The sequence below is a fragment of the Phyllobates terribilis genome, unplaced genomic scaffold (assembly GCF_046119375.1).
Source record: "Phyllobates terribilis strain yellow unplaced genomic scaffold, ASM4611937v1 Scaffold_13__5_contigs__length_258822181, whole genome shotgun sequence".
Classification (NCBI taxonomy): domain Eukaryota; kingdom Metazoa; phylum Chordata; class Amphibia; order Anura; family Dendrobatidae; genus Phyllobates; species Phyllobates terribilis.
Genome location: NW_027362773.1, coordinates 210309572 through 210337443, shown reverse-complemented (window position 1 = coordinate 210337443; position 27872 = coordinate 210309572). Strand labels below are relative to the sequence as shown.

General features: G+C 45.8%; 1 protein-coding gene across 4 annotated transcripts in view; it reads right to left on the bottom strand.

Moving 5' to 3' along the window:
• The window catches only part of CPNE7 (copine 7), a 99815-nt gene extending 73548 nt beyond the window's left edge, over positions 1-26267 (bottom strand). The window contains exons 1-3 of one of the 4 annotated variants that reach the window (XM_073659196.1): positions 26142-26267; positions 13775-14091; positions 13183-13316 (exon numbers count right to left, since the gene is read on the bottom strand). In XM_073659196.1, the coding sequence (XP_073515297.1) occupies positions 13183-13316; positions 13775-13793 (153 nt within the window). In that variant the 5' untranslated portion in view covers positions 13794-14091; positions 26142-26267. Of the gene's footprint in view, positions 1-13182; positions 14092-26141 lie in introns of all 4 variants that reach the window. The other 3 variants (XM_073659195.1, XM_073659197.1, XM_073659198.1) reach the window with 3 other exon arrangements.
• Positions 26268-27872: the final 1605 nt, after the last annotated feature.

Genomic DNA, 27872 nt, shown 5'->3' with positions numbered 1-27872 from the left:
CCAGAAGACCCTCCACAGCAAGTAGAACCTGTAAGTGCTTCAGAAGAGCCTGCTCAAGAAGAATCCCCGGAAGAAGGATCCCCGATTGGAGCAGAGCAAGAAGGCCCAGCCAATGGTATACTTGCCAGTCCCGTAGAGAGGGTAAGGCAACCCTGCAGTCCCCAAACACTTAGAACTGACAGAATGGGAGGTAATGCAAATACTAGTGCCTCACGCATCCTGGTACCACGTAGGTCGACACGTAGCACACGAGGTCAGACCCCTGTCAGATATAGAGAAGGAAACTCTGACAGTGTAGATAGTCGCCCTTTGGGTATTATATTGTGTATTTTCATGTATGAATTCCTTAACTTGTGTTTTGCCTTATAATGGACAATCTAAGTGAAATGGACACTTCCCTTGTTGCCTCAAGTTACCCGTCAGGGTACATAAAGAACTTTCTGGCTGAGGACTATGCGCAGCCCAAAAACTATTTCTTGTAAATAATTGCACTCCCTGGAGTGCCCCTTTAGGTGACCTCAGAACAAAAACCTGTCTGGTGTGGCAGAAGTGGAGATCCAACTCAGGATCGCCATGCCCTGCAGCCACCCCAGGGCCTACGTGGAGGGTTTGCTTTGGACAGGTCCCCTGCAGCCACCCCAGGGCCTACGTGGAGGGTTTGCTTTGGACAGGTCCCTCAAGCTACCAAGTACTTTAACCTGTGAGATGGACACCCTGTTAGGGGACCTCACCGGGAGAGACTTGAATTCTGAGGTTGCTTATTGTATTGTACATATCTATTTATTATCTCTAATGTTTTATATGTAACGTTCAAGCAAAGTGCCTCCCATAAAGGGAAGAGTTATTGTTGTCATCTGTTATAAAAAAAAAAGTACTTCAGTCCTGGAGTACTGAGCTTTGCTAGGGGGGAATGTGGCACCCTGCTGCGCATTGGTGCCACAGATCCCAGAGAGGTGCATGGACGGATTCCTCCACAAGAGGCCCTCGTAGCATTCACACACCTCCACCTTCCACCTCAGACCACCAGAGGGAGCCCGTTAGGGATATAAAAAGGGAAGGTGGAGCTAGGCAGTTTAGTCAGTCTGGAATCTACAGCCTGGAGTATGCAGTCAGTCTGCTGCAGCCAGAAAGGTTGTCAGGTCAGTACAGACTCAGAGAGCTCAGTTAGTGAGCCTAGGGCGTGCCAACGCCAAAAGAGCGGTGAAGAGTAGCGAGGCCTACTGTCAGTGTGAAGCCTAGTGAGGGCCCCGAGCATGGCCGAAGGCAAGTGGAGTAAGCGAGCTACATAGGGGGCAGAGGAGCTTAGCCAGCTCACCCCAAGACCATATACCGGACACCGGGTCCGCGTCTGCAGGGATCTCTACGCCCAGCAGAAGCAACCAGAACCCCTGGCGAACTATATGTCCCAGGAACACCAAAAGCTGACCGTTATACCAGGGTCAGGAGTCACGGAGGCCCAAGAGACCGGGGAGTGTGATCTCCAACAGAAGGCCCTACCACCAGGTCAGCAGGTGCAAGACAGAGACCAAGTTAGGCCTAGCTCCAGGCAGGTCATAAACTTATCAGGAAAAGGCAAGAAACAGGAGGCCCCACACCCGCTCACTGGGGAGAGTCCTGATATGCACCCTTCACCCTACAGTGCCCTGGATCGTGCCTGAAACACCACCAGCAAAAGGTACTGAAGTGAACTCCGGTGTGCGTGCCTGGGGTCACTCTTAAAAAGAAGGGGGAAAGTTATATGGGATAGGAAATGTTCGTGACGCCACCCGTGGTGTCTGGTGAGGATCACCAGTGCTGCGACAGTCCTCTGAGGCCGGTGTTCAGGCAGCTTAGTTGGTGCGGCTCCCCACAGGTGGAGCGGGGCCTCAGGGCAGCGTAGGAGAAGGGATGCAGGACAGAGGGAACCCAGCCGGGTCAGAGGAAAGGTAGAAGAATAGGCACGGACACCGGAGTTCACTTCAGTACCTTTACTGGTGGTGTTTCAGGCACGATCCAGGGCACTGTAGGGTGAAGGGTGCATATCAGGACTCTCCCCAGTGAGCGAGTGTGGGGCCTCCTGTTTCTTGCTTTTTCCTGATAAGTTTATGACCTGCCCTGGAGCTAGGCCTAACATGGTCTCTGTCTTGCAGAGACATCCCCCAACACTAATAGCAAGGCCCGGGCGCCGAGTCATCCCCATCCCCTGGGCGCGTCAGATGCAACACTACCTAGGAATAACTCATTCGTGTCAGTACATAGCAGGTATACATAATATATATAGAATTATATCATGACATATGTATAGTAATAAGATTTGCATGGCAATAAAGGCAATTTAGGTAATTTATCTCCATTGTAAGAGTCAACAGTAACCCATACCAATCAACAAAGAATATATCTGTCCTGTGGGGTTCAGGTGGCATCAGTACATTCTTGGCCATATCCATATCATCCATAGCATTATATCAGGCCCTGCACAACATACAGGACGCGGGCCACATAAGGCCCGCCAAGGGGTTTGTTGCAGCCCATGGAGCTGTCCGGGATGCAGCAGGCACTGTTAAGTGCTCAATGATAAGCAGAAATTCAAATGTGTTTCAGGATTGGTGTTACTTACCAGGGGACATTATGGGGCAATTAAGGATATTATGGGGGACATTATGGATCAATGGGGGACATTATGAGGCAATTTTGGACATTATGGGGCATTGAGGAACATTATGGGGAAATTAGGGCGGATTGTGAAAGCTATCATAGTATAGCGTGAGGTGGGAGGATTTTACCCAGAGAAGGAGTGCGGAGGAGATATTATGGAAATGGGCAGTTTGGGGGAGGAGGGGACATTATGGAGAGGGTCAGTGTGAGAGAACATTATGGAGAAGAAAAGTTGAAGAAACCAGCTTCCAAAAGCTGGTTTCCTCAACTTTTTTTCATGCAAACACGTGAGGCCACACGTACCCGTGCTTCCTTCCAAAGCCTACAGCAATCAGGTGAGCTGAATCTACTCTTCTCTATTTTCATTATGGAGAAGGGCTGAGTAGGGGAATATTATGGAGAGGGACCGTGTGTGGGGATATCGTGAAGAGGGAATATGTGGGGGAGATATTATGGTAAGGGACAGTGTGTGGGGGAAAGGTTGTGGAGAGGGTCAGTGTGGGAGATATTATGGAGTGGGGCAGAGTAGGGTAGATATCGGGAAGAGGGAATATGTGGGGGAGATATTATGGTAAGGGGCAGTGTGTGGGGGAGATATTATGGAGAGGGTCAGTGTGGGGGAGATATTATACAGAGGGGCAGTGTGAGGGGTACATTACGGAGAGGGGCAGTGTGGGAGATATTATGGAGAGGGGCAGTGTGGGGGGAACATTATGGAAAGCAACAGTGTGGGGGGGACATTATGGAGAAGGACAGTGTGAGAGAACGTTATAGAGAAGGGCTGAGTGGAGGAACATTATGGAGAGGGACCGTATGTGGGGATATCATGGAGAGGGGATATGTGGGGGAGATATTATGGTAAGGGACAGTGTGTGGGGGAGATGTTATGGAGAGAGACCGTGTGTGGGGATATCATGGAGAGGGGCTATGTGTGGGAGATATTATGGTAATGGACAGTGTGTTGGAGAGATATTATGAAGAGGGTCAGTGTGGGGGGAGATATTATGGAGAGGGGCAGTGTGTGGAGTACATTACGGAGAGGGGCAGTGTGGTGGATATTATGGAGAGGGGCAGTGTGGGGGGAACATTATGGAAAGCAACAGTGTGGGGGGGCATTATGGAGAGGTGCAGTGTGGGGGGGGATATTTTATGCAGAAAGCACAATGAGGGACAATTATATATTCAAGGATGCAGTATGGGAAATATTTATATTCCTGTTGATATTCACTTATGCTTATTGGTCATAAAACCCAATACCACCAAAAGGGAGTGTAGCTGTGGGGGGCAGTCAAACTTTGATGCATGATTATGGATGGCACATGGTAAGTGAGAGCCATTTTGCATTGAGGCCAGTCACTCGTATGCTATTCGTAACATCAGAGGTATAACATGAACTTGAGCCCAATGTAAAATGTGAAAAAGACCCCAAGTTATGACGTGTCATTTATCAAGTTGGTGTCTTCTCGTGGTATTTGGACCCATCAGACACCATTATGGCATGGATACCACTGCTACCGCTGCAGCCCCTATTGCTGCATCCCTGAACATAATCAATACAGATGTGCATTTGGTGATTTGCAGTCATTTAGAAGGAGCAGGGAAGAAGATATATAGGTTTTAATATTTCCCAGGCATTACAGACAAGGCAGTGGATATATATGTGCTGAATTCGGTTGGCGAGCATTAAAAGGGCACAACAAGCCGTAGGATTTCATTATTCTTCCCAGAACTTGAGTGAGGCAGCTGCAAAAGAACTATTAGCTCTGGAAAACAGCGAGTGATTATAGCCATGCATTATATACTGGGACCGTGACATAACCGGGGACTCAATCATTAATTTTCCAAGCACTAGGATCATATTATTTTGGGAGGAAAATTTTATGAATTTATACAAGCATGAAAAATGTCAGTGTACCCGGTGCCTGTAATGTGTTTAATAAGTTCATAGACGCGGCCATTTACATTATTGAAATAATGTATTGCTTTTACTTCATTACTTCTGAATTACATATTCTGAGTAAATTGGAACTGATTTTATTAAGATGTTAATGGCACCTATCATGCATAATTCATTGCAGTCATCTTGTTCAAAAATAAAAAACAGGTAAAAAAACAAAATCTGAGATATCTAAAAAGTTCCCAAAATATATACAATTAACTCCTTCATGACTGACATCAGAGCATGAGCACCTCTGTACCCTTCAAGACGAGACTAGAGAGCTTGGTTCTCGGAATCCAGATTACTCAAGTTCTCAAGTGGCTCAGTGGCCAGATCCAAATGACTAGAAAGTTATCCTCTAAAGTTTTGAACTTTTGACTTTCAGGCTCCATATCTCACCATCCACTACTTCTTCGAACATGAGTCTATCATCATTTTACAGACAATCGATATCTCATACATAAATTTGACCTGCAACTAGTTACCATATGATTAGTTATGCAGATTCCCGTCATGTCACTGCATTGTTACTGTTTTGCTCCTGGTGGTGGAAAAATCTTTTTTTTCCGTATACTACAAATTACAACCTGTTCTCCGATTCCCTAATAGCTAAGTGTGTTATTAGGTTGCTTCCCAAGCGAAAGGTCACTGGTTCAAATTGAGGAGCAGCCATGAAGATTTCCTAAGAAAAGAGAAACAGCATCATCCAGCTCATCGATAGTGCCCAAGAAAATTGCCAAACTGCATCATGTGAACGCTAAGACAGCTAGAAGAATATGAAATGAAGTCCGTCCATCCATTCAAAAGCCAAGAGGTGAACGTCCAGGCAAATATTGGAGTCAACAAGTTGGTTCATCACTATGTCTATCAGTTCTGGTGCGACAAACACGGCAGTGGAGGCGGCTCGTAAGCTTCTTAATAATGAGATCAAAGACGTCCAAGCAAATACCATGCGACGCACATTACACAAGTCTGGAATAGTGACCAGAAAAAATATGAAGAAGCCTCGACTTCAATATCGTCATAGGAAGCGTCGGTTCGAGTTTGCCAAAAAGTATGAAAAGAGGACCGCAGAATATTGGAAACGGGTGAGTTAGAGTGATGAGACAAAAGTCAATAAACTAGGCTCGGATGGGTGCAAATGGGTCTGGAAGAAACAAGGGAAAAAGGGGCTAATGGTCAAGTTCGGTGGAGGAAGTCTGAAGATATGGGGTTGTTTCACAGCCAAAGGCATTGGATACTTGACTAGGATTAATGGTGGTCTCAATGCTGAGCTATATGTGAGTATCCTACAACATGTGTTACTTCGTACACTCAAGTACTATGTGTCACGCAAAGTGTAGGAAAGACGAAGTGCAACACAGAGGGAAAAAGGGGAGTGGAGACCTCCTAGGCTGATCTAGTGTCACCCTATCTCTACTAACGTCCCTATATTAGTCATTCACCAATATAGGGACGCGTACCTCGCCCTGTCTTTCCCTGGCGTTAGGCTCAGGCTAGGGAGGGGATGAGCACTAGTCGATCCCCACTGAACACTAAAGACAAACAAGGGAAAATCGCTTAGATTTAGTCGACTCCGGACAAATACGCACACATCCTCTAGTACCAGAGAGGAAGAAGTACTGCTACTGCTCAAGCCTTCACAAGGTGTAATGAATATCACCGGCACCTCCCTCTAGCACACAGCAGGTATTTATACACCCAGGGCAGCGTGTTAATTAGCCAGAGGAAGGTAGCCGCTAGAGATACAGCTTCTAAGAAGTTGTCTGTAATGCCAAACAAAGAGAGCTCCTTTAACCAAATGCAGGGTGACTGTCTGTCACTTCTGACACACCCGTGACACTATGGGTATGAAAAGGACGACCGTGTTCCAGCAGGAAAACGACCCAAAGCATACGTCGAGAGTGGCGAAGATATGATTCAATGACAATGAAGTAGAAGTGCTGGATTGGCCTCCATAATCTCCAGACCTCGACCCAATCGAACACTTGTGAGTAGAGTTGAAGAACAAACTGTATATATACCGAAGTGACTCGACAAGTATGCACCAACTTTCGGAACGTGTAGAAGAGACCTGGGATCAGATTTTGGTCGAGACATGCTTGAATCTGATCGAGAGCATGCCCAATCTTGGAAGTCAAAGGTGGATTTACAAAATATTAACAATATAATAAAAATTAAAATTTAGATTTTTAGGAACAAAAGAGTAACAATGCAGTGACATTACAAGAATCGGCATAACTAATCATATGCTAAATAGTTGCAAGTGTGGCACCCTGCTACTACAGGTACCACAGGACCCAAAAGGGTGCATGGATGGACTTCTCCACAAGAGGCCCTCACTACAAACAGACACCTCCACCCTTCCACCTCAGACCACCAGAGGGAGCCCTGTTAGGGATATATAAACTGGAGGGTGGAGTTAGTTAGTTAGTCAATCAGAAAGTAGTCTGAAGAGAGTGTGCTGACACTGAGAGCAGTGAAGACACAGTACGTCTGCGGCTGTACTGAGGGCCCCGAGTGTGGCCGAGGCAAGGAGAGAGAAGAGAGGAGTTAAGGGGGCAGTGGAGTGTCTGAAGCTCACCCCAAGACACAAGCCGGACACTGAGTCCACGCCTACAGGGTTCTCTACACCCAGTATGGACAACCGGCATACCAGGAGGCTTCCAGACCCCTGGTCATCCTGAAGCTACCATCAATTACAGGACTAGGAACCACGAAGGCCCCGGCGTCCAGGGATAGTGGTTGCCAGAGAAAAGTCCAACTACCAAGTAGTCAGGTGAGAGAGCAAAACAACATAGAAGCTAGGCCAAGTTCCAGGCTGGCCAGAAGCTTAGAGAGAGGAAGACACGGACCAGGAGGCCTACAACCCGCTCACTGGGGAGAGTTCTGAAGTGCACCCTTCCTATTAAGTACCCTAGACCCTACCTGCCGTTACACCAGTAAAGGTACTGAAGCGAATCCCCTGTGTGCGTGTCCGTCATTCCCCCTGACCCGACCGAGCCACCTCTCACCTGCATCCCTTCCATTAACCCTGCCCCGGGGGCCCGCTCCACCTGTGGGAAGCAGAAACATCCCAGCTGCCATCCCATCACCCCCGGAGGTCTGCAGCAGCGCCGGTATTCATTACCGGGAACCACAGGTGGCGTCACGAGACAAACTGTTAACAAAAACCCCCTTTTAAAGAGTGACCCCAGAGGATGGGCCTGGGAGCCGACTGCCGTGACATCCTACAAAGAAGGTAAAAGGCCCGGGTACCGAGTCCCCCACATCCACCTGGGCGAGTCACAAGTCAAATTTATGTATGAGATAGCCAAGATGATTGTCTATAAATAATGGCAGTTTCACCTTTGAAGCAGTAGTAGATGGTGAGATATGAAGCATGATAGTCAAAAGTTCAAAACATTTTTACCCTTTTGTTCATCAATATATAGGTGATAGTTTTAGGTTCTGAAAGACCTAGGTTTGGAGATCTCTACTCTACATAAGTTCCCTCTAAATCGGCTTGCAGTAAGGTGATGGTGGGCTATACAAGCTAATCTAATGTGTCACAAAGAGTCTTGGAAAGGCTGCCCCTCCATTCACTACTTACGGTTGTGCGCAGCCCACCCTGAAAGGAATCGTGCTGCGCCTCCGAGTGCATGCTCAATCACTAACTTTCACATATCCCAATCTCACTTGTTAGCAAATATGTGATGTCCAAATCTCGTAAACTTTGCATTATGATGAGCACATCCCCAAGGCCCAACAAGTTCTTACAACCAAGGATGCCTTCTCTTTAAGGATCGCAATGCCAAGAACATCACTACAATGACTTGTAGAACACCTGCCAGGTGACAAATAATAACTCTTTACACCACTTAGTTCCTCAGGTTGGTCTGAGGGCCCACTTCATCCCACTGGCTCCTTAAGACATCCATTGGCCAAATTTGTGACTGTTGATCAACCCTACTGTAAGCTTATGGTTTAGGGTCAGATTCATGATTTAGCAGTGTCAGTATTGAGGTATAGACAGATCCTTAGATTGGTGGAGTCCCTTGTAAAAAATAAATAAATAAATGGAAGACCACATCCCTCCTCTGGAGCCCAGCTCCCTCCTGGCTCCCTTTTCCAACCACATACAGACGATCTGGTCACTCACGGACCTGGCCTTCTCTACCGATGTCTACTAGAATTATGGAGGTAGCCAAACTGGACTTCAATGTTATACATGCATGACTGCTTCTTCACCTCTTTCAGGCTGAATAGCCTCACCAAAATGACCATCAGGAACAGATTGTGAGCCCCAATATAAAATCTCCAATAGGGCCCCCAACTATCACGGGTCTTTAATAGAATTGGTCTTATCATAAGGACCAAAAGGACCTTTTTGGGCCCCCCACATCTCCAGTGCAACCTTTGCAACCCAGCTATACCCCTGATCCCAAGACCTCCAAAGATGAGCCAGACAGACATGGCTATGAGGAAAGAGAACATCGGATAGGTCACCAAACCTAAAATTACCCCGCAACATGGTGATCACATTGACGGGGCAGGAAGACGAAGGCAGGAAGGTTCCTTTGCTCCTGCTGCACAAGGGTCGGTGTGCACAAGGAGGGAAAATGCTGAAGGATCCTTAGCACTCCAAAGGCTGTAGAGGCCTCAGAACATCTGTCCTACAAATTGACCCTGATTGCTTCCCTCTTTCTTCATTAAACCCTACGATCAGTGCAGGAAACCAAAATCTAGAAGTTTAGAAGTGATGTATGATGGAAATTTGCATCCGTGTCCTATTGCTGAGTTGACACACATATATATATATATTATACAGAGTCCTGGAACAGCAGTAATTACTGATATATGTCTGTATTATGGCCCTGGAAGATGAGAGTGTTTTTAATCCTATTTGTTTTGGGAGCATTACCAGCGTTTGCTCCTAACAGGACGCGTGTTTTATCGCTGTGAACGGCAGGCAGCAGAATACTTCATTAGTATCCAGAGAGCAGAAGCCTTTCTGTATGTCAGCAGGTCCTGGGCATTAGGGAGGCAGCCACGCTCCGTCCATGTGCTAATTACCTTTTTGTTTCATTAATTTTTATTTCGTTTCTCCAGAACACATAAATAACCAGGTTAAATGTGATTACATTTCATGGACCCAGTGCAATAGCTCTTAGACCATTAACCGTGGAGCGGAGGAGGCAATATTAATGGAATTATTCATGTTTACATGGTATAATGTAATGCATTACGACAATACAAAGTCATTAGCGGGGGGGGGGCTGTGTAGGCGCAGTGCAAAGAAGGCGATTCCCCGCATGTCGTATTACACATCTGTCTGTTTGTCCAATTGCGAAGACTAAATAAGAACATACAGTATTAGGCTCACTTAAAGGAGAATTCCACTTTTCACGATCTGCATATGAAGGTAAAGGATTGGACTGGCCTGAATTATGTTGCTCCCCATTTAAATCAAATGTGTTTTTTTTACTTTGTAAGACTATGAATTTGGGCTTAGTTAAGTCTTTAAAGGGCTCATGTCATCAGATCAAAAGTAGGCAGTTTTTGCTCTTATTTTATTCCCACTGCTCCCCTGTGCATTCCGATTTTTGTTTTTTAAAAATCCGCCATACGGATCCAGAGATATGAGCTTTCATATTTAGGGATAATTGTTATGGTCTTTTTCTAAGGGGGTGTGGTTCACAGGGTAATAATGCAGACACACCCCCATAGATTCCTGTGAGCCACGCCCCCTTTTAAAAAGACCATGAAAATTAGCACTACATAAAAAGACTCCTATCTCTGGAACCATATGGCGGATTTTAGAAAAACAAAAAACGGAATTCTCAAGGGAACAGTGGGAATAAAATGAAAACATAAAATGCCCACTTTTGACCTGGTGACAAGTCCTCTTCAAAGGAGTTGTCCATTACTTTCAAACATTTTAATAATGCCCAAGGTGGAGAGAAAAGAAATAAAAAAGGATACTCTCCTTCTAAAATGGCGCTGCTCCTCTGCACTCAGTACTGTGACATCTAGTAGAGAGCATCGAGTGACTTCATATTCCAACCAAGCTGGCTTTTTCCGTTCAGACGGAATGTGAATGCTGCAGTTGATCAGCAGGTACTGATTGGCTGCAGCAGCTCCATGCCAGATGTTGGGAGCAATGCCATTGCGATACGTGAGAATCCTTTTTTTATTTCTCCCTGTCCTTAGAACATTAAAAAAAAATTGAAAGTGGTGTACAATCCCTTTAAGACAAACTTTTTCATTATTCAAGTAGTGTGAAACGAGTGTGAATATGTTGTTTCACTGTTCCTTTTAGAGAAAACGTATCTGTTAGAACCCTCCTGTTTGTTTTTTCCATCTTGTGTTTTGCGGTCACGTGACCATCTGCCTTTATATTCCAGCTCCGTCCTTTTGGCTGTGCTGGACTTCAGTGTTTGACTGTTTCTCTAGCCTGGTGCTTCTGTGCCTTTCTCTGTCAGTTCGCTTGGTCCTTCTGGGACTTCTAGTACCTTTTTGTCAGTTTGTCTTTTTGTGTTCTGCAACAACTTCTCTGTTTAGGAGGTGTCCCATTTTTGTCCCAGTCCTTAGTTCTTTTAGGGACCCCTCCCTTAATGCTATAGGTCTTCGTTCAGACTAGCCGAGGACTAAGGCGGGTCTGTTCGCTAGGAACAGGCAGCCCGCTACATCGTAGGGATTCAGCTTAGTCTTACTGTAGGGACAGCTTTCCCCTATCTTTCCTTAGTACATGTTGCAGATCATAACAGTATCTTTGTGACCATGATAAAGGGATTCTCCCACGAATCACATTTCCAAAGGAGAGATGATAAATATATCGTCGTGGGGGTCCAGGCACTAATTATGAAAATGGGGTTCCCCCTATGTCATTGCAGCTGTATGTGCGTCACACCATGGGTCAGGGAGGTCTTGAGGATGTGAATGATGAAGGCAACGACAACATTCTCCGGACAGGATAGGGGCTTAGATTTAAAAAATGAGAGTTTTGGCATCGCTGCAGTAGTGGGACGCAAGCCGAGAAGAGGTACCAGGTGGAGGCACTCCTCTGGATTCCTAGTCCCTAAATTTCGTCAATGTTCAGGTGTCTCTGCATTGTTTATACCATCTCAGTAATAATTTGATATCTGCCCTACAGAAATTTCAGGAGGTAACACCAATTCCCTCAATCCGGGGATCAACGATGCTTTTCAGAACACTAGGTCCGTTCATTTTGATAGCGTGACCCCATATTATTTCTTAACACTCCATATGTGATATGTCAGAAGATTCCTCCCCATTCATCCAACATTTACGGTCCTGACTGAAACTCAACAACCTCATAGCTATCCATAAGGATTTTTGAGGACAATAAATAACCCTATTGCACATAAAGGATTTGCAGCCAGAACCTTGTACCTATGGGTCCGTTATCTCCGCCCCTACGTCTACAGCTTAGGACCTCTCCCCACCATTTGCTGACTAATCAACCAACCTGCCATGAAGCTCCATAATAATTTCCTACTATTTCCCATCTTGGGTGGCTTTGGTTGGAGCGGCCAATGGTTTGCCCAAAAACTGAAGATCAGTCCTTGAAGTTCAACCCAAACAAAACAAAAGGCAAATAACTTTCTTACTCACTACCTCCCCCCATCTATTTCCCGGCACATGCCAAATTAATGGTCAACTACTACAATCCATCAGCTCTCTGTTCTGGCTCCAGGGGCCCTAATTGGTCATATAGATAGAAAACTAAGATCGCATCATCACCCATCGCATTGGTTCTACTCAATGGAAAAAAAAATAAAACAATGTAAAAAGAAAATCAACTTCAAAAACATTTTTCTAAAGAGGAAAACTTTATCCTTCAAAAATAAAGAACAAAACGACATGAGCTTTTTCTTGGACTTTAATAATGAGGACTCCTGGCACCCCCACGATCAGCTGATTGGAAGTGAAACAGCGCCATCCATTGTGTAATGGCAATGGGTGGTACTGCAAGCTCTCTTCTATACAAATAAATGGAAGAGGGCTTGAAACACCATTTAGGGCCAAACCACAAGGTACAGAGCAGTTCTTCTGATCTCCTCTGGTCCCTTCAACCATTAGAGTTTGGAATCCAACCCTTACAGATCTGATTCTAAGCATAGGCATTCAATATTGTATGGGTTAAAGGGACATTTTTTGCAACTGGATTTCATTAAAAATATTGCACCTTTAGGCTTTTGTTTCCCTGCACATTGAACTTTGATGTGATCCATGGTCTTCAATCAGCTGAGAGGAGCTTAGAAAAACACAGATAAAAGAACGAGCTCACCGACAAACTTATTAACTTATTCTGCAGAAAGTATAACACAGAGACTAAAGGAGGCAAATAATGCAAAATTTTTAAAGAAACCCAACTGCAAAATTGATTTATAGCCTCAAATACATGCATTTACCGTAAGAACAACATTGTCCCAAAAGGTGGACAACCCCTTAAAATTCCCACAAAATCCAATTATTCCATGAAAGAGTATCTACATTCATATTCCACCAAGTCATCAACAACCATCATCTTGAAGCTCTATCAAGATTATAATTCATGATATTGAATAAATACTTATAGTGATGAAATGATATCTTGGTCTTACCTCCATCCATTGGCCCTGAGACTGCATAAGCAGCAGGACACAAGGGTCCGACTTGTTGAGTGTGTCTCGGTCCAGAAGGTTCTTGCAACACACTCTGAGCTCCACCTTAGACACACAGGTGGCTGTGACAACGCCTAGGGAAGACGGAGATGCCAAGTCTGAAACCTCATTCACCATCATCTTGCCAAAATATATGGGGTTACTGGATAAGGTTGTAATGGGAGGTTAACCAGTAAAGGATGGTGGTAATGGTACGATTTCCAGAGGACAGTCAGGAAGATGATCCCTTCTCCATGCAATGCCTGTTCTATGGAATATCTGGACCATGGAAGTTCTCTGAAGACCTCTACAATAAAGGATCCAAGTTTTGTCTATAAATGTGTGCCCTGTGATTACAGATGAGGGTAAAGGGAGGTTGAAATGGAGGTCAATATGTCATGCATTGATCGATCATGATGTATCTTTAGGTCTTTTTACAACATCTGCTAAAAATGAGACAATGCAACCAGAGATTTATGTATCAGCATTAGAAAATTAGTGACTTCTAGAAACCTAATAGCCCAAGAACTAGGTTCATTAATACATCACACACCGCTTTGCTGCTCCGTCATGGTTGACTTTATTGATGTTCCAAATTCAGATCAAGACCAAGAGTTAATCCAGATATGGAGCCAAAGACGACCCAACTTTCTGGACATGTACAAAGTGATGATGACGAGTGGACAATACTTGGTTCCTTGGCACTTGTCAATGGTCAAGATTCTTGACAATGGTCAAAATTCTTGGTTCCTTGTAGAAGATGGGATGGAATAGACCAAAAGCTTAAAAGAGTATAAGTCGTGCCAAAAGTAGAAGATTAATCAGTCTGAGAAGAAGCACCAAGGTGTGGACATATGAGCCGGAAAGAGCCTGCAAAGCAAAACATATATCTGTCATGTATCTGCAGACTGGGATGACATATCACAAGCCTACTCTGATGGAGGAGGGAATGCAGCCGTGCCGTCCAGGTTGGAATGTACTACTGTAATAATGTGTCATCCACAGTTTGCATCATCGGATTTCAATCAATGGCTTTCAGAGATTATTAAGTTCAATGTCAGACAGCACAGAGGGAATTGGAATATTTCACATTGCACTCCACACCATTTGAATATCAGTTTTCTGGCTACTTCTGCACTACAATAGTCTCTTACAAGATGTGCCGCAATATGGCCAAGGCCAAGTCTGGCCATAACCATTGGATACACTATCGCTCCCAATTTCTCCATAACCACCTCAATTAAGGGTGTATATGATTTGTAAGGGGAGAGGGAAGTGAGCTGCTAGCAGAAACTTCCTCAAGCTGCTTATCTACCATGAGTAAAAAACAATCAGGCATGTCCAAATCCAACTGTCCCATCCTTCTTCCCCCAACATCTGTCAGAACCAATCAGGAGGTCCTCATACACATCAGATGGTCGGCATGTCCTCCTTGGGTTCAGCTGACATTAATCTATTGTATATGGCGAGATTAACACATAGGGTCCGATTCACTATTGCATTTGCGTCTTTTTCTTTTCTAGTTTTTGGTGAGGTTTTTTTCGCCTGTTTTGATTGGCGCCAAATTCTTCTTTTATGCTATAATTTGCATCTTTTTTTAAAGTCAATAATTGCATGCTTGTTTTTTTTATGTTCACCAATGTAAAAGTGTTTTTTTGTTTTCCAGATATTTTTAGGCAATTTTGCATTTGAAACTTTTTAAAAAGTCCCTGGAATGATTTTTATGTCCACCTGAAAGTTTTGTGTAAATTTTGCAAAATTTTAACAAAACATGCAACTTTTTGCTATAAAAAAAGACTTAAAGGGAATCTGTCATCAGGTTTTTGACATTTAATCTGAGAGCAGCATAATATAGAGGCAGAGAGCCTGATTCTAGGGATGTGTCACTAATTAGGCTGTGTGGTGTAGTTTCAATACAATCAGGGCTTTATTTGTAAAAGATTATTATGAGAGGACTAGGTGTCTTGTGCAAATCAGGCCAGCTAACCTGTGTGACCACGCCCCCACCACTGATTGGATGTTTGCTGACAGTTTACACAGGAAACGACCAATCAGGGGTGTGGGCGGGGTTATACACAGCTCAGTATTCTGAGCTCTGCTACAGAAAACAGGGGATTCCATCAAAACTACAACAAGCAGCCCAGTAAGTGACATATCACTGGAATCAGACTCTCTGCCCCTACATCATGCTGGTCTCAGATTCCATAACAAAACCTGCTGCTGACATATTCCCTTTAAACCAGTGTGAAGACAAAAATAAAGACTTTTTTTTAGCAAAATTCATTAACCGCATGCGTCATTTTGATAAATTTGGCCCAAAAACTTCAACAAATACCCCGAGACAAAAAACAACAACAAAGTATACAAATAATAAATTAATGCCCTTAAAGCCCATGGACACCTTCGGGTCTGGCTCCAAGTGAACGTAGGACAGTTTTTCTGTGATATTAATTGCATTTAGGTTGCTTTAATTAATCTTTATGTGTAATGCTGAATTAATATACATTAGAGCCCCTAGGGAATATAGAAGACACCTGTGATAATGTTGCGGAAACAGCCCCCCGCCACCAATAGAGAGGAATCCCCTGCAGGCATCCGCTGGGAATAAGCAATCCTGCAGTGATGCCAAGGAGAATCCCACCACGACTCTCCCCACGGAATATCTGCACATATCTAAATATATGTCATGTCTATAAATACCCGGCATAAAAATAAAAGTGTGATCTGCTTTTACGTACCAGCCAGAACGAGGTGCGAAGATGTGTGAACGGCAAGCGGAAGATGTACATACAAGGAACAAGAGCAGCTGAATAACTGTGCACGAGAATGGTTATGGGCGAAACGCAATTACTCTCCCGAAACGCGTAGTTTTCCAAAAATTGGGGAAACCTCACGGACCTCCGTAGGAGATGGCAAATCTCCTGGACGAGTACAGCTTTCAACTTGCATCCATGTCCAAAGGAAAACTATGGCGCAGCAGAGACCCATAATGCTACCAGAAGTCCGGAGTGCTGGAGGACATCAAGCAACACTATGACATCACTCCATCTCACCAGGAGTACCAGGAAGAGGAGAGCGTCACTGGTCATTGAGGGAGCAGGGTGGGGCCAGTTTAACTTTATTTTGTTTTTTTTGGCACAAACGGGTCACGGGACTGGAAGGAGGACAATTTTGTTGTAGGGGAGCACAAATGGGGGGCTTTTTTGTGTGATGGCACATTGCTATGTAGGGGCTCAATTATTAATAGGTTGGGACAAAAATAGGGAATATTATAGTGTGGGGAGACTATTGATATTCTCTAGAGGCACAAATGGTTTACATTACTGCATTGGAGGCACAGAAGAGGCACTATTATCATGTGGAGGCACAGAAGAGGCACTATTATTATGTGGAGGCACAGAGGGGACACTTATCATCTGGAGGCACAGAGGGGCACTATTATCATGTGGAGCCCCAATGGGGGCACTATTGTTATGTGGAGACACAGAGGGGCACTATCATTAGGTGGAGACACAGAAGGGGCACTATTATCATGTGGAGGCACAGAGGGGGCACTATTATCACGTGGAGGCACAGAGGGGGCACTATTATCACGTGGAGGCACAGAGGGGGCACTATTATCACGTGGAGGCACAAAAGGGGCACTATTATCATGTGGAGGCACAGATGGGGTACTATTATCATGGGGAGACACAGGGGGGACACTAGTATCATGTGGAGGCACAGAAGGGGCACTATTATCATGTGGAGGTACAGAGGGGTCACTATTATTATGTGGAGGCACAGATGGGGCACTATTATCATGGGGAGACACAGAGGGGCACTATTATAATGTGAGGGCACTATTATCATGTTAAGGCAAAGAAATGGCACTATTATTATGTGGAGGCACAAAGTGGGTACAGAAGGGGCACTATTAAGTGGAGGCACAGAAGGGACACAATTATCATGTGGAGGCACCAAAGGAGCATTATTATGGAGTCACAGAGGGGGCACTATTATCACGTGGAAGCACAGAGAGGGCATTATTATCATGTTGAGGCACTATTACCATGTGGAGTCACAGAAGGGGCACAATTTCACAGAAGTGGCACTATAATGTGAAGACACAGAAGGGGCACTATTATTATATGGAGGCACAGAGGGGGAACTATTATTATGTGGAGACACAGAGGTGGCACTATTATTATGTGGAGGCACAGAGGTGGCACTATTATTATGTGGAGGCACAGAGGGGGAACTATTGATATGTGGAGGCACAGAGGGGGAACTATTATTATGTGGAGACAAAGAGGTGGCACTATTATGTGGTGGCACAGAGAGGGAACTATTATTATGTGGAGGCACAGGAGGGCACTACTATCATGTGGAGCTACAGAGGAGCACTATTACCGAATGAGGGAACTATTATTGTGTTGCGGCAGAGGGGGCAGTATTATTGTTTAGGACACAGTGGATGGTTACAGCACTATGGAGTTTGTGTAGAGGTGGGTGTTGGAAAAAAAGATTGACAAAAGACGTCTGTGTGTTACATTTGTACACTCATATTATATGAATATTTCGGTGGAGGAAGGCTAGATCCCGCGAGGTTTATCTGTTGTACTCTTTCACCCCCTCATATGCTGCACATCAGAATTTTTTGTCATTTTATAAGAAAACACAATTTTCCCAGCAAAGAACAATTCTGACATGAGGACTGAATGTAGTTATAAAGGAACATGGAGCGAGGATGAAAATGACAGCAGGGGGTATGTATGCTTCATGAAGGGAAAATAAGAAAAACAGGCAAAACTGATGTCACAGTTCACACATGATGAGATCTGTGTAGAAATATACAACAGACATGAAATATGGTAAAGAAGATACATTACATAATACATGTAGACATACAGCAGATGGGAGACACAAGGAACATAAAACTGATATAGATACAGAAGTAAATAAAAATCTATCACACTTGGAAATATACAGCAAAGGGGAAACATATAAGAAAATATACAAAGCAGAGATGTCAAAATATAACAAATAGGAGACAGATGAAAACAAACAACACATAGAGGACATAAAGAAGCCACAAACACGAGAAACACGTGTAAAAAAAACACACAGGAGACATGTACAGATGTGATATAACACGGGGGACACGTACAGATGTGATATAACACGGGAGACACGTACAGATGTGATATAACACGGGGGACACGTACAGATGTGATATAATACAGGGGACACGTACAGATGTGATATAACACAGGGGACATGTACAGATGTGATATAACACGGGGGACATGTACAGATGTGATATAACACGGGGGACACGTACAGATGTGATATAACTCGGGGGACAAGCTCATATGTGATATAACACGCGGGACAAGGACAGATGTCATAACACGGAGGACACGTACAGATGTGATATAACACGGGGGACACGTACAGATGTGCTATAACTCAGCGGACAAGCTCAGATGTGATATAACACGGGGGGGCAAGGACAGATGTGATATAACACGGAGGACACGTACAGATGTGATATAACACGGCGGACAAGCTCAAATGTGATATAACACGGGGGGGCAAGGACAGATGTGATATAACACGGAGGACACGTACAGATGTGATATAACACGGAGGACACATACAGATGTGATATAACACGGAGGACACGTACAGATGTGCTATAACTCGGGGGACAAGCTCAGATGTGATATAACACGGGGGGGCAAGGACAGATGTCATAACACGGAGGACACGTACAGAAGTGATATAACACGGAGGACACGTACAGATGTGATATAACTCGGGGGACAAGCTCAGATGTGATATAACACGGGGACACGTACAGATGTGATATAACACGGAGGACACGTACAGATGTGATATAACACGGGGGACACGTACAGATGTGATATAACACGGGGGACACGTACAGATGTGATATAACATGGGGGACACGTACAGATGGGATCTAACACGGAGGACATGTACAGATGTGATATAACACTGAGGACACGTACAGATGTGATATAACACGGGGGTACAAGTGCAGATGTGATATAACACGGAGGACACGTACAGATGTGATATAACACGGGGGACACATACAGATGTGCTATAACTCAGCGGACAAGCTCAGATGTGATATAACACGGGGGGGCAAGGACAGATGTGATATAACACGGAGGACACGTACAGATGTGATATAACACGGCGGACAAGCTCAAATGTGATATAACACGGGGGGGCAAGGACAGATGTGATATAACACGGAGGACACGTACAGATGTGATATAACACGGAGGACACATACAGATGTGATATAACACGGAGGACACGTACAGATGTGCTATAACTCGGGGGACAAGCTCAGATGTGATATAACACGGGGGGGCAAGGACAGATGTCATAACACGGAGGACACGTACAGAAGTGATATAACACGGAGGACACGTACAGATGTGATATAACTCGGGGGACAAGCTCAGATGTGATATAACACGGGGACACGTACAGATGTGATATAACACGGAGGACACGTACAGATGTGATATAACACGGGGGACACGTACAGATGTGATATAACACGGGGGACACGTACAGATGTGATATAACATGGGGGACACGTACAGATGGGATCTAACACGGAGGACATGTACAGATGTGATATAACACTGAGGACACGTACAGATGTGATATAACACGGGGGTACAAGTGCAGATGTGATATAACACGGGGGACACGTACAATGTGATATAACACAGGGGACACGTACAATGTGATATAACACAGGGGACACGTAAGATGTGATATAACAGAGGGGACACGTACAGATGTGATATAACACGGGGGGGACAAGTACAGATGTGATATAACACGGGGGACACGTACAGATGTTATATAACACGGGGGACAAGTACAGATGTGAAATAACCCATGGGACACGTACAGATGTGATATAACACGGAGGACACGTACAGATGTGATATAACACGGGGACAAGTACAGATGTGATATAACACAGGGGACACGTACAGATGTGATATAACACAGGCGACACGTACAGATGTGATATAACATGGGGGACACGTACAGATGGGATCTAACACGGAGGACATGTACAGATGTGATATAACACTGAGGACACGTACAGATGTGATATAACACGGGGGTACAAGTGCAGATGTGATATAACACGGGGGACACGTACAATGTGATATAACACAGGGGACACGTAAGATGTGATATAACAGAGGGGAAACGTACAGATGTGATATAACACGGGGGGACAAGTACAGATGTGATATAACACGGGGGGACAAGCTCAGATGTGATATAACACGGGGGACACGTACAGATGTGATATAACACGGGGGACACGTACAGATGTGATATAACACGGGGGACACGTACAGATGTGATATAACTCGGGGGACAAGCTCAGATGTGATATAACACGGGGGACAAGGACAGATGTCATAACACGGAGGACACGTACAGATGTGATATAACACGGGGGACACGTACAGATGTGCTATAACTCGGCGGACAAGCTCAGATGTGATATAACACGGGAGGCAAGGACAGATGTGATATAACACGGAGGACACGTACAGATGTGATATAACACGGAGGACACGTACAGATGTGATATAACACGGAGGACACGTACAGATGTGATATAACAAGGGGGACACGTACAGATGTGATGTAACACGGGGGACACGTACAGATGTGCTATAACTCGGGAGACAAGCTCAGATGTGATATAACACGGAGGACACGTACAGATGTGATATAACACGGAGGACACGTACAGATGTGATATAACTCGGGGGACAAGCTCAGATGTGATATAACACGGGGACACGTACAGATGTGATATAACACGGAGGACACGTACAGATGTGATATAACACGGGGGGGACAAGTACAGATGTGATATAACACGGGGGACACGTACAGATGTTATATAGCACGGGGGACACGTACAGATGTGAAATAACCCATGGGACACGTACAGATGTGATATAACACGGAGGACACGTACAGATGTGATATAACACGGGGACAAGTACAGACGTGATGTAACACGGGGGACAAGTACAGACGTGATGTAACACGGGGGACACGTACAGATGTGATATAACACGGGGGACACGTACAGATGTGATATAACACGGGGGACATGTACAGATGTGATATAACACAGGGGACAAGTACAGATGTGATATAACACAGGGGACACGTACAGATGTGATATAACACGGGGGACATGTACAGATGTGATATAACACAGGGGACACGTACAGATGTGATATAACTCGGGGGACACGTACAGATGTGATATAACACGGGGGACACATACAGATGTGATATAACTCGAGGGACACATACAGATGTGATATAACTCGAGGGACAAGCTAAGATGTGATATAACACGGGGGACAAGTACAGATGTGAAATAACCCATGGGACACGTACAGATGTGATATAACACGGAGGACACGTACAAATGTGATATAACACGGGGACAAGTACAGACGTGATGTAACATGGGGGACAAGAACAGACGTGATGTAACACGGGGGACAAGTACAGACGTGATGTAACACGGGGGACATGTACAGATGTGATATAACACGGAGGACATGTACAGATGTGATATAACAGAGGGGACAAGTACAGATGTGATATAACACGAGGGACATGTACAGATGTGATATAGCACGGGGGACATGTACAGATGTGATATAGCACGGGGACATGTACAGATGTGACATAACACGGGGGGACAAGTACAGATGTGACATAACACGGGGGGACAAGTACAGATGTGACATAACACGGGGGGGACAAGTACAGATGTGATATAACACGGGGGGACACGTACAGATGTGATATAACACGGGGACACGTACAGATGTGACATAACATGGGGGGACATGTACAGATGTGATATAACACAGGGACAAAGACAGATGTGATATAACACGGGGGACAAGGACAGATGTGATATAACACGGGGGACACGTACAGATGTGATATAACATGGTGCTTTGCTATCTGTATCTTGTTCTCTGAGTCATATACGCTGTTAGAACAAAGTATCAATGAGTCACTGTCAGATTCGAACATTCAAGTTATAAACACCTTATATCCCAGCTGAGCCCCCAGTTGCTTCCAAATGTAGTGAAGCCCCCCATTATGTTCTCCGCTGTGCTATTCTCCATGTAATGTCACTTGTGCACATGTATGAAAGGTGGAGTCATATATAACTCTGTAACTCATTGGTTATTTGTAGCCTTGAGATTATCCTGCACCCACATCTGTCACTTGCACCCTATAAATTACTTACATGTTCAGTCACATAAAGCATTCACCACTATTCTGCACACCCCACTATACTATTGTTACTGTCTAACAATGTACCCCGAAATGTTATCAACGTCAGCTCATATTCAGTCCCCACAGTATCCCACATCCCTCTGCTGTATCCCCACTTGCTGTTCTCCTCTTCTACCCTGATCCCTATAAAATACTCCATACCCTCTAGATTTATGGTGTACCACAATTTTCTTTCTACTTTTCTCATCTAATCCGCATTGTCTCTACCCTCTTAGTTTAGCTGTGCTTCGCTATATCATGTTATCCCCATCCCATGCTGCACCCCACTAATCTCCTTCATCCCATGCTGCACCCCACTAATCCCCCTCATCCCATGCTGCACCCCACTAGTCCCCCTCATCCCATGCTGCACCCCACTAATCCCTCTCATCCCATGCTGCCCCCCACTAATCCTTCTCATCCCATGCTGCACCCCACTAATCTCACCCATCCCATGCTGCACCCCACTAATCCCCCTCATCCCATGCTGCACCCCACCAATCCTTCTCATCCCATGCTGCACCCCACTAATCTCACCCATCCCATGCTGCACCCCACTAATCCCCCTCATCCCATGCTGCACCCCACCAATCTCCCTCATTCCATGCTGCACCCCACTAATCTCCCTCATCCCATGCTGCACCCCACTAATCCCCCTCATCCTATGCTGCACCCCACTAATCCCCCTCATCCCATGCTGCACCCCACTAATCCCCCTCATCCCATGCTGCACCCCACTAATCTCCCTCACTTCATGCTGCACCCCACTAATCTCCCTCACCTCATGCTGCACCCCACTAATCTCTCTCATCCCATGCCACACCCCATGCCGCACCCCACTAATCCCCCTCATCCCATGCCGCACCCCACTAATCCCCCTCATCCCATGCTGCACCCCACTAATCCCCCTCATCCCATGCTGCACCCCACTAATCCCCCTCATCCCATGCTGCACCCCACTAATCCCCCTCATCCCATGCTGCACCCCACTAATCCCCCTCATCCCATGCTGCACCCCACTAATCTCTCTCATCCCATGCCGCACCCCACTAATCCCCCTCATCCCATGCTGCACCCCACTAATGTCTCTCATCCCATGCCGCACCCCACTAATCCCCCTCATCCCATGATGCACCCCACTAATCCCCCTCATCCCATGCCGCACCCCACTAATCCCCCTCATCCCATGCCGCACCCCACTAATCCCCCTCATCCCATGATGCACCCCACTAGTCCCCCTCATCCCATGATGCACCCCACTAATCCCCCTCATCCCATGCTGCACCCCACTAATCCCCCTCATCCCATGCTGCACCCCTCTATTCTCTCTCATCCCACGCTGCACCCCACTAATCTCTCTCATTCCATGCTGAACCCCACTAATCTCTCATCCCATGCTGCATCCCACTAATCCCCCTCATCCCATGCTGCTTCCCACTAATCTTTCTCATCCCATGCTGCACCCCACTAATCTCCCTCATCCCATGCTGCACCCCACTAATCCCCCTCATCCTATGCTGCACCCCACTAATCCCCCTCATCCCATGCTGCACCCCACTAATCCCCCTCATCCCATGCTGCACCCCACTAATCTCCCTCACTTCATGCTGCACCCCACTAATCTCCCTCACCTCATGCTGCACCCCACTAATCTCTCTCATCCCATGCCACACCCCATGCCGCACCCCACTAATCCCCCTCATCCCATGCCGCACCCCACTAATCCCCCTCATCCCATGCTGCACCCCACTAATCCCCCTCATCCCATGCTGCACCCCACTAATCCCCCTCATCCCATGCTGCACCCCACTAATCCCCCTCATCCCATGCTGCACCCCACTAATCCCCCTCATCCCATGCTGCACCCCACTAATCTCTCTCATCCCATGCCGCACCCCACTAATCCCCCTCATCCCATGCTGCACCCCACTAATGTCTCTCATCCCATGCCGCACCCCACTAATCCCCCTCATCCCATGATGCACCCCACTAATCCCCCTCATCCCATGCCGCACCCCACTAATCCCCCTCATCCCATGCCGCACCCCACTAATCCCCCTCATCCCATGATGCACCCCACTAGTCCCCCTCATCCCATGATGCACCCCACTAATCCCCCTCATCCCATGCTGCACCCCACTAATCCCCCTCATCCCATGCTGCACCCCTCTATTCTCTCTCATCCCACGCTGCACCCCACTAATCTCTCTCATTCCATGCTGAACCCCACTAATCTCTCATCCCATGCTGCATCCCACTAATCCCCCTCATCCCATGCTGCTTCCCACTAATCTTTCTCATCCCATGCTGCATCCCAGTAATCTCTCTCATCCCATGCTGCACCCCACTAATCTCCCTCATCCCATGCCGCACCCCACTATTCTCTCTCATCCCATGCTGCAGCCCACTAATCTCTCTCATCCCATGCTGCATCCAACTAATCTCCCTCATCCCATGACACACCCGACTAATCTCCCTCATCCCATGCTGCACCCCACTAATGTCTCTCATCCCATGCTGCACCCCACTAATCTCTCTCATCCCATGCTGCACCCCACTAATCTCTCTCATCCCATGCTGCACCCCACTAATGTCCCTCATCCAATGCCGCACCCCACTAATCTCCCTCATCCCATGCTGCACCCCTCTATTCTCTCTCATCCCATGCCGCACCCCTATCCTCTCTTTGTAAGTTTCATGCTCTAGCTCACTCGCCTAATCTCTCATCCTAATTGTCCCCTCTTTGTAAACCTTTCAATTAATTCTGTACCCCACTTTAATCACAATACCCCCATGCAGTACTGCACTTATCATCCCCGCCATCTAATGATTATCTTTTCATCTCTCACATCTCATTCCCTACCTAAAATCTCTCATCTCCCTAACCTCACACTGCACCCCAATTCTTACTTTCATCTCCTCATCTCATGTTGTATCTGAATTTCCTAATCTTTTGATGTGCCTCACCTCTTACCCTTTCTATTGACCCTTAATTCCTTATCTCATCACATACTGTTCCCCATTATTCCTACCTTTCTTGCTGTACCCCACCACTTACTTTCACCTCCCTTTTATGGGTGCAAACTCTTTACTAATGTGCTCCCCAAATCTTTGCAGTTCACCCCACAATTTTGCAGTCCTCCCCATATAGAATTGAGTGTTTTCCCACCTCTCCCCATCTCTATGAGGTCCCCAAAAACCCCACCGACACAATACAACCCCCACACTCGTTACTTCTTCAGCCCATATAACATCCTGCAAAGTCCCCACCCTGAGGCTTCTCCTTCCCACATCTTAAGTCACTTCTCTCCAAATTCAGGCAAACCCCGCTCTCACGTGCAATGACTCCTTTTGTTGGTTTCCTTGAGGTTTTGAGGAAACCTCAAATCTCCTGTTTGCGTCTTCTGCAAATAAAAATGGTCTTTAACCCTCCAAGTGTAGAATTTTTTCCATGCCCCCTCCTGCCCCCAGTATACGAGGTGCCCACTGGCAGACTAGGGCTCAGGGTGCCCAGGTGCGGCATTTTTTGCTCTCACCTGCTGTAGCTTTGCCTCCTGGGCTGCAGTGATGGTCCAGAGCTGATCTGTGCGGAGTAGCCTGCTCGCTATCTGGCTCTGTATTCCTGAGACTATCGCACAGCTTGCACTTCGTGCTGTATACCCATAGAGGGAGCCCTCTCCTACACTAACTCTTTCACTGCCAGGCTTCCCTGCACAGCTGATCACCCCCAACATGCTCATTATACCCAGTGCTAAATGCTCATGCACATGGCTGTATTACTGCAGCACACATAGAAAAGGGCATATGGAAGATTGCAAATCAGTGTATATAGGGGAGGATATCTCCATAATACGGATTTCCCCTTTACTATAGGGACCCCATAGCTTAGCACATGACCATTAGGGTTTTCCAGGACCTTGGTCCAGAGGACACATTGTAAGCCCTTGACCTCTGGTCTGGTACTCTGCGAACGTCCTACTGCCTCCGACATCCCCTATAGGTTACTGCGACGCCATGCATGTGTCGCAACGTAACGTCGCAGCGGCCTACTAATCACTTGCAGGACTTACGACGTGGTCGCTGGACCAGGGACCTGCAAATCTTTTAGCTCAACTCTAATGACCATACATCCCTATGAGAAGATTGGAGAAGACATTGGGCAATTGCTTATATAGTAATTCCCTAATATAATTTACAGGGCTGATCTAATCCTGCAGATTTCAATGGTAAATCATGGACGCTGTCACCCTGATTAAATCTATCGACATCGGTCAGATTATCGATTATAGTCAATCGCCTAAAGGGCAATTCCCTAATAATGTTATCTTTTGCTAATTGCTTGCTTTATGTTCATGAAGCAGGACACTTGTATAGATAGATGGATGGAGCTGACCTGGAATACCAGATTACCGAAACGGGTAAAAGTCCCATATTAAGGGATGTCAAAATATGACTTATTAATTTTCAAATTAAAAAGTGGTCAATAAAGTGTTATTAAAATGTTTCTAGAGTGATCCTGTATTAAACTATATTCCAATCTTTAGCTAGGGTTTGTATTTACTGCAATAGCTATCAATTACTAGTATTTTAGGCTGATCAACCACAACTGCAGTCCGTGACTATATAGTAATTCAGAGATAAGTATCAGTGTTGTTTGTATACATCAGAATCACTCAAGTACCTAAAATTCAGTCATAGCAACCCCAACAAGTTTCGCCTTTACGGGCTTCCTCAGGAGGCTACGGCTATCACTCAAGCAACTAAAATTCAATCATAGCCACCCCAAAAAGTTTCACCTTTACAGGTTTCCTCAGGGGGCTGGGGCTTTCACTCAAGCAGCTAAAATTTAATCATAGCCAAACCAAAAAAATTAGCCTTTAGAGGCTTCCTTAGTGGGCTGGGACTGTCACTCCAGCAGCTAAAATTCAATCATAGCCAAACCAATAAATGTAGCCTTTACAGGTTTCCTCAGGGGGCTGGGGCTATCACTCAAGCAGCTAAAATTCAATCATAGCCATCCCAACATGTTTCACCTATACATGCTTCCTTGGGGGGCTTGGGCTATCAATCAAGCAGCTAAAATTCAATCATAGCCATGCCAACAAGTTTCACCTTTGCAGGCTTCCTCAGGGGACTGAGGTTGTCACTCAAGCAGCTAAAATTCAATTATAGCCAAACCAACAAGTTTTGCCTTTACAGGTTTCCTCAGGGGCTAGGGCTATCACTCAAGCAGCTAAAATGCAATCATAGCCAAACCAACAAGTTTC